This window comes from Uranotaenia lowii, chromosome 2, assembly GCF_029784155.1.
Source record: "Uranotaenia lowii strain MFRU-FL chromosome 2, ASM2978415v1, whole genome shotgun sequence".
Classification (NCBI taxonomy): Eukaryota; Metazoa; Arthropoda; class Insecta; order Diptera; family Culicidae; genus Uranotaenia; species Uranotaenia lowii.
The window spans coordinates 340,823,985-340,842,299 of record NC_073692.1 but is presented as its reverse complement, the minus strand read 5'-3'; the positions used below and the strand labels follow the sequence as shown (position 1 = coordinate 340,842,299).

The following is an 18,315-nucleotide window of genomic DNA, read 5'->3' as shown; positions in this document are numbered from 1 at the left end:
TTGAAAAAGGAGAAATCGATTGCAGGTGTCCAATTTTGTGTAAGGGGTCATTCAAAGGGGTCGTCCATATTAAATGTTAGCTGTTTTTGCGATATTGACGTTATTATACATCGTATTCTGATGAAATTTGGTACACGATAGTTTTAAGGAACTTGCAATCGATTTAAAATATCAAATTGAGTGTAAGGGGGCGGCAAAAGGGGTCGTCCATATTAATTTTTCAATATCTTAGTGATATTGACGTTTTTATACATCGGATTTGAATGAAAATTTGCACACAGGAGTTATTAAGGACAAACAATTAATTACACTTATCCAAACAAAAGTAAAGGGTCGGCCAAAGGGGTCGTCCATACTAACTATTCACTGTTAATGCGATATTGACCTTATTATACATCGGATTCAGATGAAAATTGGTACACGTAAGTTTTGAGGGACGACCAATCGATTTCAGGAATAAAATTCAATGTAAGGGGACGGCAAAGGGGGTCGTCCAGATAAACCTTTCAATATTTTTGCAATATCGTTGTTATTATACATCGGACTGGGATGAAAATTTGCACATGGTCGTTATCAGGGACGGGCAATCGATTTAAGATGTTAAATATTTTGTCAGGGGTTGACGAAAAGGGTCGTCCTTATGAATTAAATGTTCACTGTTTTTAGAGATATTGACGAAAGGGGTTGAACTTTTTGGCAATAATTGAGTTGTTATGCAACTATTGAGTCGAAATTTATACACGGGAATATTTTGGCACGGTCAATTGATTTCTGATTTCAAATACAGTTGCCGACAACATAAAAAGTGATCGACTTATATTCTTGCAATTATTACTTAACAATGAACTTGGAAGTGCATCTGAAAAATGCTTGGCAATTGACTTTCATGCAAACTGTTCATGACATAATTCCAAGTTGAAAGCGAAACGGAGTTCGTATGGGATCAGCTAGTTTTTATATAAAATAGACCACCGAAGTTCGAAAAAATAGTAGATTTTCCCTACTCAGATTGGCAAAACTTTAAAATAAGTTCAAAGGCTTCCATGAAAATGATCAAGTCAGTGCAGTTTAAGATCCTTTTTACAAAAAAGTTATCAAAAATTAAACTTGTATACAAAACCACAATTATTTATTGGTATTTCAGTAAATCGAGTTAACAATCATTAATTGATGTTAATTGTTCTACATAAGAATTGAATAAGATAAACCGGTTGTAAAAAAATCGTGACAATCATTTGAACACCCAATTACTACCAGCTAGACCTTTTGAAAGGTGAATTTTTCTTCATTTTTATATGTTTTAGCTTCAAGGTGATATTGCGTTCATTCATAAAATGAGACAAAAAACATAATGCAATCTTAAAAGGTCAAAAAAATTGCAAAACCGAGGGCAATAGAGGTCTTGCAACACAATCAAAATGAAATTGGAATTCATTTTCGTTTTAAAATATGTTTTTCTTTGAAATTTCTGTCATTTGCATATAAATTTTCGATACATTTGTTTTTGTGACGTCACAAAAAAATCCAATATGGCTATCGACACTACCTTATTTAAATATTCCTTCTTCTTATTATTAAAGATTTTTTTAGAAATAAAATTATGAAAAAATATGAGCTAATGCTTTTTAATGCCATCAACTTTGTTTGACTCTTTGAATTAGTGAAAAGTTTTATTAAGTGGGTTTTTTTTTGGCGACTGGAAAACAGAATTGCGAATTTATTTTTCGCAAATTTTAATACAGCACTACTTTTATTTTCAAAAAGCAAGTATTTTTTTCAAAATTACAATTTTTCTAAGATTCGAAAAACGTATGTTGCATACATATTCATACCATCGGGGGTCAAATGACCTCTAACCTAAGGTTGCTAGATAGGCCGGTTTTATCCGGGTTTGCCCGAATATTTAGTACAAAATTTGATAAAAGTCCAGATTTATTCCTTTCATTTATCAAATAAAAAAAAAACAAATTATGGTGTAAAATTTTTCATTTATGTTTCCAAAACGTAATTTTGAGCAAGTTTTATAAAAATCATGCAAAGTTTTATGAATGCCCAAAATACGATTTAGAAACCTTTTATGAAACTCAAGCAACAAAAAAACCTTGAAAAGGGATCTACTCTTTACTCTTTACTCTTTACTCTTTACTCTTTACTCTTTACTCTTTACTCTTTACTCTTTACTCTTTACTCTTTACTCTTTACTCTTTACTCTTTACTCTTTACTCTTTACTCTTTACTCTTTACTCTTTACTCTTTACTCTTTACTCTTTACTCTTTACTCTTTACTCTTTACTCTTTACTCTTTACTCTTTACTCTTTACTCTTTTCTCTTTACTCTTTACTCTTTACTCTTTACTCTTTACTCTATACTCTTTACTCTTTACTCTTTACTCTTTACTCTTTACTCTTTACTCTTTACTCTTTACTCTTTACTCTTTACTCTTTACTCTTGACTCTTTACTCTTTACTCTTTACTCTTTACTCTTTACTCTTTACTCTTTACTCTTTACTCTTTACTCTTTACTCTTTACTCTTTACTCTTTACTCTTTACTCTTGACTCTTTACTCTTTACTCTTTACTCTTTACTCTTTACTCTTTACTCTTTACTCTTTACTCTTTACTCTTTACTCTTTACTCTTTACTCTTTACTCTTTACTCTTTACTCTTTACTCTTTACTCTTTACTCTTTACTCTTTACTCTTTACTCTTTACTCTTTACTCTTTACTCTTTACTCTTTACTCTTTACTCTTTACTCTTTACTCTTTACTCTTTACTCTTTACTCTTTACTCTTTACTCTTTACTCTTTACTCTTTACTCTTTACTCTTTACTCTTTACTCTTTACTCTTTACTCTTTACTCTTTACTCTTTACTCTTTACTCTTTACTCTTTACTCTTTACTCTTTACTCTTTACTCTTTACTCTTTACTCTTTGCTCTTTACTCTTTACTCTTTACTCTTTATTTTAATTGTTTAACAAATCGGCAAAATTGAATGCGATATATGCATACTTCAACTCAATGCTATCGAACTTACCTATAAACGTTGTTGGAAAAGTTGTTAAACGAAGAGTACGCTATGATGCCGCCAAAACATATGGACAGCGAAAAGAAGCACTGCGTCACAGCTTCCATCCAAACTTTAGCGGTAAATAGGCTCTCCCATTTCGGTGTCAAAAAGAAGGAAATTCCATTCCAGGCGCCCTTCAGTGAGCAAGAATGCACAAACAGGATAGAGATGATTACATACGGGAACAAAGCCAGGAAGTAGGAAGCTTTGCCGGTACTTCTAATACCTTTGATTAGGATGATTGCGATTATCAGCCATGACGCTAGCAGACAGAGTACGAGTTTAAGGTCGGGAATACCGATCCCCTGTTCTAATGAACCTCGGTGCATCACAGTGTTACTAAAATAAAATAATTGTTGGATAGTTTGTAAGAATTACTGTAATTTAATTCTACTCACGTAAAAAATAATTCAGCAGAAACATTCATATTCCTTAGATCGGCTTTACTCGAATTTTGGAAATCGCTTTTGACCGAATCTATACAGTGTGGCCATGAGGGATCACATTTGCTCCAGGGAAGTTCCCAGCTGAACGATGCAAAAAGATATCGTAGCGTTATGGCCAGAACAGGGGTATAGTAGGTCATCACCACGAACATGGCCACCGATTGACCTACTCCGACACCTGCAAATGACCCCTTTGAATAGATTAGTAAAAACAATAATTAAAATCAACAAACCTCTCATGATGGGTGCCAGATCGTAAATCTTAACACACCCACGGCTGCAAAACTGACCCATCACCATTTCAAGATAGTAAATAGGTCGTCCAATCAGAAACAGCACCACAAGGTAAGGGATCAAAAAGGCTCCGCCACCATTTTCCAGGGCTGTGTAGGGGAACTTCCAAATATTACCAAACCCCACCGAATAGGCGATGCACGACAGCATAAACTCCACACCTTTGCCCCATTTTTCCCGCTTGGGCGCATCCGGGAGAGCAACCGTGATGGCAAGGTTGTTGACTTGCTAAAGGAAGGAAAAAGTTTTGTTTAGAATAAGTTGAACCCTTTCATTTATATCATCTTTGAATGTCTATGAATTAGACAATGCACCAAACAAAATGTAATGTATACAAACACAGTGATATTTAGTTTCACGTATGTAGTTGGATATGTTAAATTTTAAAGGTTAAATAAAAATTAATAATTAACGGATCAATGTTAGTATTTTTTGTTAAGCGAATTAATTTAGCAAACATCGCTAGCGTCGTAAGAAGTAAAAGTTCTAAAAATTTTGTTTTACTTTTCAATATACAAGTGATAGTACTTTACTTATAACAAGATATTTAACTTTTTCAAGTTAAACTAGTATAAAATACAGGAAAAATATTCAGTTAGGCTTCCGCTTTTCCAAATCCGAATTGCCGGGCCTTACGCTTAACCCCTGCCATCAGATTTTGTACAGCCACCTTGTCCACTTTCTTCGCCGCAGAAAGCCAGTTTGCCTTGAACTGCTGCTCGTCCTTAGCAGTTTTTTTGGTCTTCTTTAGGTTCCGCTTGACAATGCCCAGTATTTCTCAATTGGGCGAAGCTCTGGCGTATTGAGAGGGTTCTTGTCCTTGGAAACCACCTGCACGTTGTGTGCGGCGTACCACTCCATGGCCTTTTTACCGTAATGGCAAGATGCCAAATCCGGCCAAAACAGTAGGGAACAACCGTGTTTCTTCAGGAAAGGCAGCAGACGTTTATTCAAACACTCTTTCACGTAAATTTCTTGGTTGACAGTCCCGGAAGCTATGAAAATGCTGCTTTTCAAGCCACAGGTACAGGTTGCTTGCCAAACCAGATATTTCTTCGCGAACTTCCTTTTGCCGTATAAAACTCCTGTCCCAGAAGCTGCTTGTAGTCGGCTTTGACGTAGGTTTCGTTGTCCATTACCACGCAGTCGAACTTCGTCAGCATCGTCGTGTACAGCCTCCGGGATCGCGCTTTGGCCGTCAAATTTTGTTTATCATTGCGGTTTGGAGTCACTACTTTCTTGTAAGTCGACAGTCTTACTCGTTTTTTTTTAACTCGATGCACGGTTGTAGACGATACACCCAGCTTATTTGCGGCATCTCAGAGAGAGAGGTTAGGGTTTCGCTTGAAACTACCGGCAACTCTCTTTGTCGTCTCAGCGGCTACAGGTTTTCGATTTCCCCCCGATCCAGACTTCCTGGCTGTCGACAAACGTTCCCCAAACACTTTAATAAGATTTGTAACGGTTGATTTGGCAACTTTTAGCAATTTTGCCAGCTTTGCGTGCGAGTAGCTCGGATTTTCGCGATGCGCGAGCAAAATTTTGATACGCTGCTCTTCTTCCTTGGACGGCATTTTGACAACTGAAGAGTGAATTCCAAAATCAAAATAGGAGCAACATTCTACACACATACACCTTCAAAATGAGGGGTGTTGAGGGTTTTTAGATGCAAAATTGAAAGAAATACGTCAAGTTGATATTGACCAAATTTTGACCGATCAACCTTTAGGTTGGAAGATTTACCAATTTTAAAATCAACTAAAAATCTGAACAAATGCAGTTCAAGCAATCTGCTTGTACAATCGATACACTTTTTTCCAAAAATTTTAAAATATCTGTCTTAAAATTACAAATAGCGCAGAATTAGTAACAGCGCAGAATAAGGCCCAGTCATGGTATTTAAATTTAAAATACTATCAAACTTTTAAATTCTGGACACATGAGTACATTTTTTAAATTCAAAGCTCAACTTTCATGTTGAAATGAAAATTAAAAAACATATATATATGAGATTTTATTTAGATAATTTGATATATGTTAGTTTTTTTGTTTAAGGGCAGTGTAATCCATTGAAGAGTTTATGGAAAATGGAATCATGAAAATTTATATTGATTCAAAATCAGCGTCAACCAAAACAAAAAAGCTCCAATCAAATAGAAGAATTTAAGTAGTTGGGCCTTTTGAGTTATTTCATCAACGATTTAAATCTTAGAAAAAGCGGTAGAAATGCTATTTCAGCCTCAATTTAACTTACAATTGGCTATTTTTGGCAGCTCGTCAAATATCTAAATTGATCATCAAGGTTTTGTCTATAGAACAATGTAAAAAATGTGTGGATTTAGCTTTGCCTCCATGCTGCCTTACTCGCATAACAGTCTCATATGAATTTTCGTTATTTTTTATCTAACCTGGCAGTTAGTCATTTTGAACATTGGACTTCAATGTAAAACAATAAAAAACGAAATTTTATTCTAGAAATTTCGAATCAAATATCAACTCGTGACTGTCCCATATGAAATATACCCGCAAAACAGTCCCATATGAGAAGTACCACGGATGTAGTTACTATACTATGTTTCTTTCGGTTAAATAATACTTGTTCTGGCGCTTTGAGTCATTTAAGACATATTCAACTGACTTGATGTCGAATTATACACACTAGTTTTTGAAGGCAGGCTTAAATAAAGAAAGGAATGTCTTCCTGTGATAAAAAAAAACATCTGAAAGAACTAAAAATCATGATCTGATTCAACTTACTATGTGAAATTCACGATATTTTCCCACAAGAATGAACTATTTTTTTAAACTGCATTCATAAGTTCAGAAATGATCAAATTGAAGTCTTAGAAACAAGATTGGTAAGCAACACATATTCTGTATGGGACTGTAATGCGAGTAGATTTGTAAAAAGTCTCGAATATGCTCGCATAACAGCCTCATAAGTTATGAGTCATAACAAACAAAAATGATGCTGCAGACATTGCCAACCGGCCAAATTCGAAAATTTCAGGTACTACGATTTCTTATGACAACCTATAACACATTCGATGAAATTATATTTATCTACGCTGAAAGTTGTGATCACAATTTAAAAATATATTTCAAAACAGAAAAGGCTGATTTTCTCGTTTGCTTGTTTTTGCACATGGGACTGTTATGAAAGTCGTTCATAGCATGTTCGTTAGTTTGTATGGACATGAGACCGCTGCGAGCTTTGGAAGCGATCCTTCTAGTTCTGAATTAGCGCAACCAGATTTAATTTTGTTTGGAAATTACTAAAAGTTCCTAAAAATATAACTTGGAATGAAAAAAATTCCTTGATTCTTGATCTTGTACTATTCATATCAACGAAGCACAAACCTAACTTGTTCCCCAGAAAAGTTATTCGATGTTTTTCAATTTTTTTTTCAAAATTAAAAATTGAAACTTAAGTTTTTTGACTACATATTTCAATACTGTCTAACCGTAGGTTGAGATTTAAAACTCTTAAAAACTGCTTTGTATAGCCAGGGAATTGATTGACTTAAAGAACCTTAGTAGAAACTTTTCATGAAATAATTAAAAGCTCTAGCAACCAAAGCTTGGCATTTTGAATACTGAAATGAAATGGTTATAACTTTTTTCATAAGATGTTAAGCTGTTGGTCATGTTATCAAAAAATAAAACTTAAGAAAAGTCAACACCTAAAATTAAAGACCAACTTCATTTTGAGCTTGTTTAAATTTTTTGCCTGACCTTATGTGCAAAAATTTCTTCTTCCATAGAAATGACTTACAGAATTGAAACGCATTGCGCCAATTCAGGAATCGATCAAATCATCTTAAATATTACACTGATGCATTTTAACCTTAAAGCCACCGAATAAACATATGGGTGTAAAAATTCATTTTTTGCAGCAATTTAATGGACATTGTATGGACTAACAGATGCAAAATCCAAATATCGGCCTTTCTCGTCATTTGGGAATCACACCTTTTTCCATTTTCACACAAATTGATCTATATTTTGGCACTAGTTAATAGAGCTTAAAAATTATTGAATTCTAGCCATGGAACAGGAACTTTGAAAACTGTACAGAATATATTAAAGAAAAACAATCACCTTCGACAACTAGTTAAAATAAACTATCGAAGAACAGACCCGTAAAATGTTCAACATTTTAAGTCCTGGGTGGCCAACATTTTCAGCTGGCAGGCCTAATTTCGGAAATCAGATTTGTTTGCGGGCCACAAATTTTATGATGGCAAAATTTTTACTTTTAATTTTTTATAAATATTCTTGATAAATATATATATAGTCAAATTTATAAAAATGATTTAAAAAATATGCAGATTTTTTTAAAATCTTTAAAAAAATGTATTTTTTGATAATCGCCTATACAGATTTGAAAATTCGACAAACGTTTCAACATCTCATCATCTTTCAATAAAAAACATCTTCCAGCACTCAATAAAAATGTTTGGTAGAAATTTTTAAAATCATGAGCAATAACTTGCATTAGACTCAAAATAACCACATCAGACTTTTGGTTTTCAAATAAGAATGATTTCATTTTACTGAAACATTGATTGCTATATTTGTCAGATTGTCCGGTCTTGCTATATAAAGAGTGATACGCTCAAAATTTGGTCAATATCAACTTGACGTATTTCTTTCAATTTTGCATTTAAAAACCGATTTCATTAGTCAAAATTTGCGCCGTGCCGGTCAAAAGAGGTCGTCAAAAACTCCACCCACCCCCTCCCTTTACCAGTTGTAGTCTTATGTGCGGCTGCACTTTTTTTGTCGACGCCCAGCCAGGTGCTCTCTATAGGAAAACCTGTTGTATCGTTACTTGCCCAAAACCGCCATTTGCTGGGATGGGACCGACTAACAGAAAATCAGCCAAGACACCGGAATGAATTTTACTTTCAAAATATTTCAAACAGTTTCAGTTTGAACGTAAGTATTTCAAGCGTTCACTGGTGGTTTAGCGGTTAGCATAATTGTCTAACGGGTTAGAGGGCATGAGATCATATTTTTGTTGGCCTCGTAATTAATTTAGCGATTGCTGGCTTCTGCTGTTGAGCAAATGGCTACCTTCTTTGGAGCCGACATAAGCATGACATCTACTATGGAATAGACTTATTTTAAATAATTTTGTTTTTTTTTATTTTGAGATATGACCTACAGGAAAAAAACATCGACATCATCGTAACCCGTCGAGCTGAGTCGATTGGTATATATAAAGTGGGGTCTTGGACCCTTAATTAATGATAGCCCCAACTGACCGTTCGCTATGCCTTTCTGTAAGAAAGCCAAAAACCTGAACACTCCTCATTTTGAAGGTGTGTGTGTGTGTGTGCGTGTGTAGAATGTTGCTCCTATTTTGATTTTGGAATTCACTCTTCAGTTGTCAAAATGCCGCCCAAGGAAGAAGGGCAGTGTATCAAAATTTCTGGAGTCTGGATCGGGGGGAAATCGAAAACCGGAAGCCGCGGAAACGACAAAGAGAGTTGCCGGTAGTTTCAAGCGAAACCTTAACCTCTCTCTCCGAGATGCCGCAAATAAGCTGGGTTTATCGTCTACAACCGTGCATCGAGCCAAAAAACGAGCCGGACTATCGAGGTTGTACTCCATTTACCCGAAAACCATTGCCCAGAATGAAAAATATCCAGAATTTCAATCGCCAGAAAGAACCATTCCCCAGAACTTTTTTCCCCAGACGAACCATTCCCCAGAAAATTTTTTCGCCAGAATGTACCATTTCCCAGAAATTTTTTCACCAGAATGTACCATTTACCAGAAATTCTTTCGCCAGAAGAACCATTTCCCAGAAAATTGAAAACATTTATCCTCACTAGACATTATTAAAAAAAATGGAATTGTTACAAAAAAATTGGGTTTCATAATTTTATTCTTTTGCGGCAAAGCCGCAACCAACGAGGATGGAGGGGCCGAGGCGGCACAAAGCCGCCGAAGCTCCCAAATCCGAGGTGGCCGCCGACCTGCCGTCGGAAGCGGCGGCCCCATTACATTGGTCTAGGGTTGCCGGGGCTTCCTAGGTCTGCGTGAAAGCTAGGGGTGATCCCTTAGCCCCGTCCGCCACGCGACAGCGTGAAGGACAATATTTCTTTAAAGTTCGAACGCGCAGCGTGAGGAGTCGGATACCAAAACGGTTTTCAAAGGACCATGGTTGGCATTGAATTAATTCAAGTACCCAGACCACAAAACATAATATCGGTTCTGAAATAATTTTAGCTGGAAACTTTCAAACAATTACATAGTTTCATTTGAAAAATCATTTTGAAAAATTTAATTTCGAATCATATGAAATTTACAAGAATTCATTAGAACAGCACAAAAATAAAAAAAAAAAGTACAAGAGGAAATAATCAGGGATTTGTGTCATTCTGGGAAATGTTCTATTCTGGGGAAAAAAATTCTGGGAAATGTTCCATTCTGGGAAAAAAAATTCTGGTAAAAGGTGCATTCTGGGGAAATTTTTTCTGGGAAATGGTTCATTCTGGGGTTTGATTTCGAGTATTTGCCATTCTGGGGAAAAGTCATTCTGGGCAACAGTTTTCGGGTAAATGGGATACAATCGACTATCGACTTACAAGAAGGCAGTGACTCCAAATCGCGATGATAAACAAAATACGACGGCCAAAGCGCGATCCCGGAGGCTGTACTGCGTGGTAATGAACGACGAAACCTACGTCAAAGCCGACTACAAGCAGCTTCCAGGACAGGAGTTTTATACAGCAAAAGGAGGAGAAAAGGTAGCAGATATTTTCAAGCACATGAAACTGTCAAAGTTCGCGAAGAAATATCTGGTTTGGCAAACCATCTGTACCTGTGGCTTGAAAAGCAGCATTTTCATATTTAGCTTCCGGGGCTGTCACCAAGAAATTTACGTGAAAGAGTGTTTGAATAAACGTCTGCTGCCTTTCCTGAAGAAACACGGTTGTTCCGTACTGTTTTGGCCGGATTTGGCATCTTGCCATTACGGTAAAAAGGCCATGGAGTGGTACGCCGCCAACAACATGCAGGTGGTTCCCAAGGACAAGAACCTTCCCAACACGCCAGAGCTCCGCCCAATTGAGAAATACTGGCCTATTGTCAAGCGGAACCTAAAGAAGACCAAAAAACTGCTAAGGACGAACAGCAGTTCAAGGTATATTGGCTCTCTGCGGCGAAGAAGGTGGACAAGGTGGCTGTACAAAATCTGATGGCATGGGTTAAGCGTAAGGCCCGGCAATTCGGATTTGGAAAAGCGGAAGCCTAACTGAATATTTTTCCTGAATTTTATGCTAATTAAATTTGAAAATGAAATTTAATTTGATTTTTTAAATAGATGATTTCACCGATTTACACGCGTTTTCCCTTGGCCAAATTTTGACCGTATCACCCTTTATTTGGAAATTTTTTTTGTTAAGATCCGGTCCTAAACATTATTTGCGAAGCATAACAAAAAACTAAAGTTGAATTATTTCTATTATTATTTTAGATTTTTGCGTCCTTAAACAAAACTTTTCGGGCAAATTGTATCAAAATATTCATAACTGTTTTTTGAAAGCCAAACACCATTTCAACCTTGCTGATGTGTCTCCATGGAGAATTTTTAATTACATTATTACCTAAATTTTGGGTTTTAAAACTAAGGAATATAGATGCCTTAAATTTTACAGGTTTTTGATAAAATAGTCTGGATTTGCCTGCCCCGGTTACGAACGGGAAAATTTCTGTCCACCTAACGCTATACTCATTTTAAAAGAAATGCAATAGAAATTTTGATGTTGTTTAAAGCATGGATCATCTTAAATCTGGACGCATTAAAAAGGGTCTTTCTTGGAGCTATGTAAAAGAATACAAATGTTTTGTGCTCATAATGTAGGGTTTTTATTGCACTTTAAAGAAAAAATAATAAAAAAAATTATTCCGATGTTGTTTTGATTAAATTTCGAACTTTTTGTCGAATACCACTCATCTTAATTTGGACACCTCTCATCCTATGGTCCTTTGTGAGATCCAATCTACGGAAAAAAAACGTTTTTTGGCACTCTTCCTTGTGCATTGTTTTGGCTAGTGAACGGTAGACAATGTGCAACTCGAGACCCCATACACCCAACCTTCGGGTAGTGGTCATATCACCTCTTGTCTGCAACTCCGACTCTCTACCTCACCATTGTGCTAGCTAGGGTGCGAGCAACCTAAGCGGAGACCGGGTACCCAACTCCGGTGGATGCTTTGGTCGCATGCAAACTGAGTTAAGGGGCTTCGTACGCGTCTGTTCTCCATGTCAGGGGTGGCGTGCGGAGTGCAACAACGTCCTGGTAGTGTTCGGGACCCAAAACAGCAACATCACGACGGTCCTCCTGCGAGATAGTGGGGTTAGCAACGGGCCTTGCAAGCCCATGACTACAAAAATATAAGCAACGAACAACAAATTTCGGATGGAAATTGGCAAAGACCCACGCGACGAAAAGGGACTAGCGATTGGAAACTTGGAACATGAAACTGCCGATCTCTAAATTTTTTGGGCAGTACCCACGTGCTCTCCAACGAATTGAAGAGCCGCAAATTCGACATCGTAGCGCTGCAGGAGGTATGCTGGAAGGGCTCCACGATACGAACGTATCCAGATGGTCGTGTCATCTACCAGAGCTGCGGCAACACACACGAGCTTGGAACAGCTTTTATAGTGATGGGAAAGATGCAAAAGCGCGTGATCGGGTGGTGGCCGAACAACTCACGAATGTTCCGGTTGAGAGTCAAGGGCCGGTTCTTCAACATCAGCATCATCAACGTGCACAGCCCTTACCTCGGAAGTACCGGTGACGACAAAGACGAATTTTACGCGCAGCTGGAGCGTGAATACGACTGATGCCCAAAACATGATATCAAGATCGTTTTCGGGGATTTTAATGCTCAGGTCGTCCAGGAGGAGGAATTCAAACCGACAATTGGAAGGTTCAGTGTGCACCAGCTGATCAACGAAAACGGCTTCAGACTTATTGATTCCACCGCCTCCAAACGAATGGCCGTACGTAGTACCTTTTTTCAGCACCGCCTCCCACACAAGTACACCTGGAGATCACCGTACCAAAGGCAATCACAGATCGACCACGTTTTGATAGACAGCCACCACTTCTCGGACATCATCGACGTCAGATCCTGTCGAGGTGCCAACATCGAGTCAGACCGCTATCTGGTGATGGTGAAGATGCCGGCAGCGCTGCCGGCAGAGGGCGAGCTTGACGAAGCTCTCTCGAGGACTGTTGGGATACCAACAGGACAGCCATCAACAGTGCTGCGGAGAACGTCATCGATTATGTGGAGCGAACTCGACGGAACGACTGGTTCAACGAGGAGTGTAGGAGGGTGATGGACGAAGAGAATGCCGCGCGGGCAGCAGTAGGGCAAAGAGGCACCCGTCAAAATGTGGAAAGAAAAAGCGCCGCCTGGAGGAGGAAGAGTTGCATCGTTCACAAGAAACACGATAGTTCTATCAAAAACTCAACGCATCCCGCAAAGGCTTCGTGCCGCAAGTCGAAATGTGCCGGGATAAGGACGGGGGCATCCTGACGGAAAATCGTGAGGTGATCAAAAGGTGGAAGCAGCACTTCGATGAACACCTGAACGGTGCATATGCAAGAGATCAAGACGGTGGGGAAAGGTACATCGCCGGCGTAGCCAACGACATAAAAGAGTCACTCCCAACGATGAGTAAAGTGAGGAAGCCATTCGCCAGCTGAATAGAAACAAGTCGGCTGGGAAGGATGGCATCGCAGCTGAACTCATCAAAATGGGCCCGGACAAGTTGGCCGATTGCCTACACCGGATGATAGTCCGGGTCTGGGACATAGAACAGCTACCGGAGGAGTGGAAGGAGGGGGTAATATGCCACATCTACAAGAAGGGCGACAAATTGGACTGTGAGAACTACCGAGCGATCACTGTCCTCAATGCCGCCTACAAAGTGTTGTCCCGAATCCTACTCCGCCGCCTAACGCCACAAGCAAACAGATTCGTGGGAAGTCATCAGGCCGACTTCATGGAGGGACGGTCTACGACGGACCAGATATTCACATTACGGCAAATCCTCCAAAAATGCCGGGAACACCAAGTCCCTACGCACCATCTATTCATCGACTTCAAAGCCGCACACGACACGATCGACCGTAACGAGCTATGGCAAATCATGGACGAGAATGGCATTTCCGGGAAGCTGATCAGACTGATCGACGATGGATGGAACGCAGTGCTGAGTGCGGATTTCAGGTGAATTGTCGAGTTCATTCGAATCTCGCAGGGGGCTTCGACAAGGTGATGGTCTATCCTGCATGATGTTCAACGTGGCGCTAGAAGGTGTTATTCGACGAGTGGTGAGCGAAATGCGGGGCACGATTTTAAACAGATGCAGTCAACTTGTCTCCTTTGCCGATGACATTGATATAGTCGGCAGATCATCTGCGGCGGTGGAGGAGATCTACCGCAAACTTAAACGCGAAGCAGGAAGGATTGGGTTGATGATTAATACGTCCAAGACGAAGTACATACTGGCCTGCGGATCCGAGACCGACCGAACCCGCTTGTCCAGTAATAACAAGGTCACGATCGACGGCGATGAGCTGGAGATAGTCGAAGACTTTTTCTATTTCGACTCACTGGTGATCACAGACAATGACACCTGCCGTGAGATTCGGAGGCGAATTATCAGCGGAAGTCGTGCCTACTATGGACTCCACAAGCAATTGCGGTCAAGAAAACTTAGCCCTCGCACGAAGTGTAACCTGTATATGACGCTCATAAGACCGGTTGTTCTCTACGGGCAGGAGACTTGGATATTGCTCGACGAAGACCTGCACACACTCGGAGTATTCGAGCGACGAGTATTAAGAACCATCTTTGGTGGCATACAGGAGAACGGAGTGTGGAGATGAAGGATGAACCACGAGCTCGCGCGACTCTACGGCGAACCCAGTATCCAGAAGGTGGTGAAGGCTGGCCGGATACGCTGGGCGGGATATGTTGCGAGAATGCCGGACGACAGTCCTGCAAAACAGGTGTTCGCTACGAATCCGGTAGGGACAAGACGAGCAGGGGCGCAACGAGCGAGGTGGTTAGACCAAGTGGAGCGTGATCTGGTGAACGTGGGGTGCCCGAGAAATTGGAGAACGGTTGCCATGGACCGAGTGAATTTTAGGAATTATGTTCGTCAAGTTATGTCGTGAGACGGAATACTATGTAAATAAAAAAAAAATAAAATAAAAAAAACCTTGTGCATTTCGGAGTCCACGGTCTTGTTTTTCATAAAACCGGGGTTTTTCGTCCACAGCTGCAAATACCTTGCCAGATCAAACACTGTCTTGCACAGTTATCGGCAAAATCAAATTTTAACTAGGCGGGGGCATCACCCCGACCAGTGTCTTTGAAATTTTTTGGCCAGGAAGCCGCCCAAAATCCATCTTCACGTTTGTTTCGTCATCCTGGAGGACTAGACTGCCCCATATTTGTATGGGAAATTCAAAACCTGTGAAATGTTATGCGCTGTAGGCAAAAATTTATCCAAGGCCTAGTACAAGATCTCATACCAAATTTGGGCCAGATCGAACCACGGGAAGGGGTCGCTCAACGAGCTTTAAATTTGTATGGGATTTGTACCTTTGGTTTCCTTTGGCCGATTTCTTTTGAATACGGTTTTTTTAAAGCCCAAAATATGACAAATACTTCATTCGAAGACTGCGTTTCAATAAGAGTTAAGATAAAAATAGATTTTAGGCTACAAAAAGTATGGTTTGTATGTGCTAACGTTTTAAATTACGTTTAAACAGAATTTCGTAGTTTCTAAGTTATCAGTCTGTACGGTAATTTAAACCAAAGACAAAATAAATAAATAAAGAATCCTTTCCAAATCCAAAAAAGCGGGGACTCCCATAGAAAACTTTGAAAAAATATGATTAAATCCGCGATCGAATTTTTGTTAAAAGTTGATTGAGTAGACGTAAGTAGACGTTTTGAATTGTGTCGATGATTTTTGAATTGACGAATATTTTTTTCAAAATAAGATTATGTATCGTATTGATAAACGCTTCCAATTTTAATGACTGAAGATTCTCATTTTTAAAAAGTGTAACAAAAGCAGACACTAATGCATTAAGATGTTCTAATGATTAATTTATGATTTGAATATTTCTTTTATAGGTACTCAAAATATATTCAAGCTTGTTATGTTGTCTAGACTGAGTTGGTCATCAATGTAGAAATGCGTTTTTCGATTCGTTATTTCTAACGTTCGTATCATTGAAATTAGAAAAAATCAATCAACGTTAAGAAACAAAGTTACCAATTTTAGGTAAAAATTGAAAACCTATAAAATAATGTTTTCAAAGATATTATCTACTTTTTTTTTTATTTACAAAAGGTTTTATTAAGGCACTATTATCTACTTCTAGATAAAAAATTGATGAAGGATCATTTTGACAAAATATAACCTGTCCCAATGAACAGAAAAAAAACACCACAATTACTCAAACAAACCACACCGACGAAGACGAGACAAGGACAATGTCAACAACCGGCTACAATGTATGTTGGTAACGAATTAAACCCGAACCCCCCTCTCATTGATGATAATAGTGATGGCGGGGTGGCTCGCAACAATTAATCCATTCACTCGTTACGTTACCTCGCCCGATAACAAAGTCATTTCGGAAGACATCCCGAGCACTTTATTGTTGTGCTCCCTGCGCAAAACCGACGCCATTCAGCGGATTGTGTTTGTTTGTTTGTTTGTTTCTCTTTTAATCTGAAATTATTGATGCTGCCGCGAATTGATGATGGCACAGCAAGTGTGAACGGAAGCGCGGGTGGTGACAGCTTTTCTTTTTCCCGACTCTATTGGGAACAATGATAGGTATTTTATCGAACGCGGGCGGGTAGACGAAAATATGGATTCGTTTTTTTTTCTCGAAGTGAGGTCAATTGGAATACAAACTGACCGAGTTTTTTTTCCCAGAGACAACTTTAAGATGGGTTTTACCCCGGTTACGTTACGTATCTTCTCCCGAACTTATTTGCGCTTTTTGAATGGTCCGGATTTTCCCAGGAAAAGTTATTTCCGGAAAAGCGACGTCTGAGTATAGTTCACTTTACGATGTTTTTCTGAAGAGCTTCACTGAACTGTTTGGCTTTTTGCCAAACGCCGATCTTGATTTGCCTGTCCAATTGCAGGAACGGTCATAACTGGAATTTATGGCACAAACTACAGATTTTGCTTTAGGGTGTTAAAATCTACATTAGGTGCAACTCTGCTTCAGCAGTTGTACTATTTTTTTCTTATGAGTAAATTTTTCACCAACCATTGATCGTAGGTCTCTCATTATCTTCTGAATCGCAGCTATGTTCATTGACGAGAGTTTAACGGGTTATGAGTCTCTACTGAACTTTTATGAAAGTGTTCGAAAATGATATAAACTAAACTTTCAAAACCGTACATTTAAACCATTAAGAATGCTTTTATCGTCCTTCTGGAAGAAATCCTTGTTGATTCCGTTAAATTCCATAGCCAAAACACGTTGACTCATTGCAGCATGAGGCTAATCGTTATCGAAAACCGTTGCTTTCGTTACAGAAATTTTTCTCTTCCAATTTTCCAAAATGGCAGCACAGTTATCTCACACCCAAAGATCAAAATAAAAAATCACCGGCGTCTCAATGCCAAGGGCAAAACCGAACGGTCGCGAATCAGAACTGCAACTGATCGATTTCGGCTGATCAGATGCAGCTTCAATTTGATCCTGAGGGTGGCCCTTCAAAACGGGATCGCATCGGGTGACCGATTTCGGATTCGAGTGGTTTTCGATAGGTTCATCCAATGCGTGCGTGATTTTCCTGCTGAGCTTGCAGCTCTCCGAAGAAACTGAAGAACGTGGGATGAATGTTTTGTGAATCGGGATCAATGCGCAGACGCCGGAAGATATCGTCGCGATTGTTTACAAACAAATGTTCATGCAAGTACCGGTATGAGGACATGTTTTTCTTTGAAGAGAGTAAGATTGACTCAATCAAATGTTTAGGCATTTCGATTTTCACGAATGAATTCGGATAAGAAATGTGAAATTGTCATGCGCGGTTTATGGTGATCAGGGGGGGGGGGGAGGAAGGGGGTGTGATCGGGGTGTTTAATCTCTTCAACGGAGAAAAACCGTTACAAAATTTATGAAAACTCTTGAACTTTTATTAAAATTTAGAACACTTTCTAGGTGATAAGCCCTAGAATTTTCAAACTTTTCCACTCCGTGGGAATTTTAAAAAGCCGTAAAGGGAATATTAAAAGCCGTTATGATAGGAAAATTTATTATCTATATATATAAAAATGAATGTTTGTCTGTCTGTCTGTTCCCTATAGACTCGGAAACTACTGAACCGATCACCGTCAAAACTGGCATCTGAGGGTTTTTAAGGCCGGGGATGGTTTCTGTAATAGTCAAAACTCCATCCGACTTAAGGAAGGAGAGGCTT

At 38.9% G+C, this 18,315-nt stretch overlaps 1 protein-coding gene across 3 annotated transcripts in view; it reads right to left on the bottom strand.

Annotated features, from left to right (window-relative positions):
- LOC129746989 (sodium-dependent nutrient amino acid transporter 1-like) overlaps positions 1-17,570 on the bottom strand; it is a 32,312-nt gene extending 14,742 nt beyond the window's left edge. The window contains exons 1-4 of one of the 3 annotated variants that reach the window (XM_055740998.1): positions 17,154-17,570; positions 3,750-4,038; positions 3,469-3,694; positions 3,038-3,409 (exon numbers count right to left, since the gene is read on the bottom strand). In XM_055740998.1, coding sequence (XP_055596973.1) covers positions 3,038-3,409; positions 3,469-3,694; positions 3,750-4,038; positions 17,154-17,201 — 935 coding nt within the window. In that variant the 5' untranslated portion in view covers positions 17,202-17,570. The other 2 variants (XM_055740996.1, XM_055740997.1) reach the window with 2 other exon arrangements.
- Between the last annotated feature and the right edge of the window lie 745 nt (positions 17,571-18,315).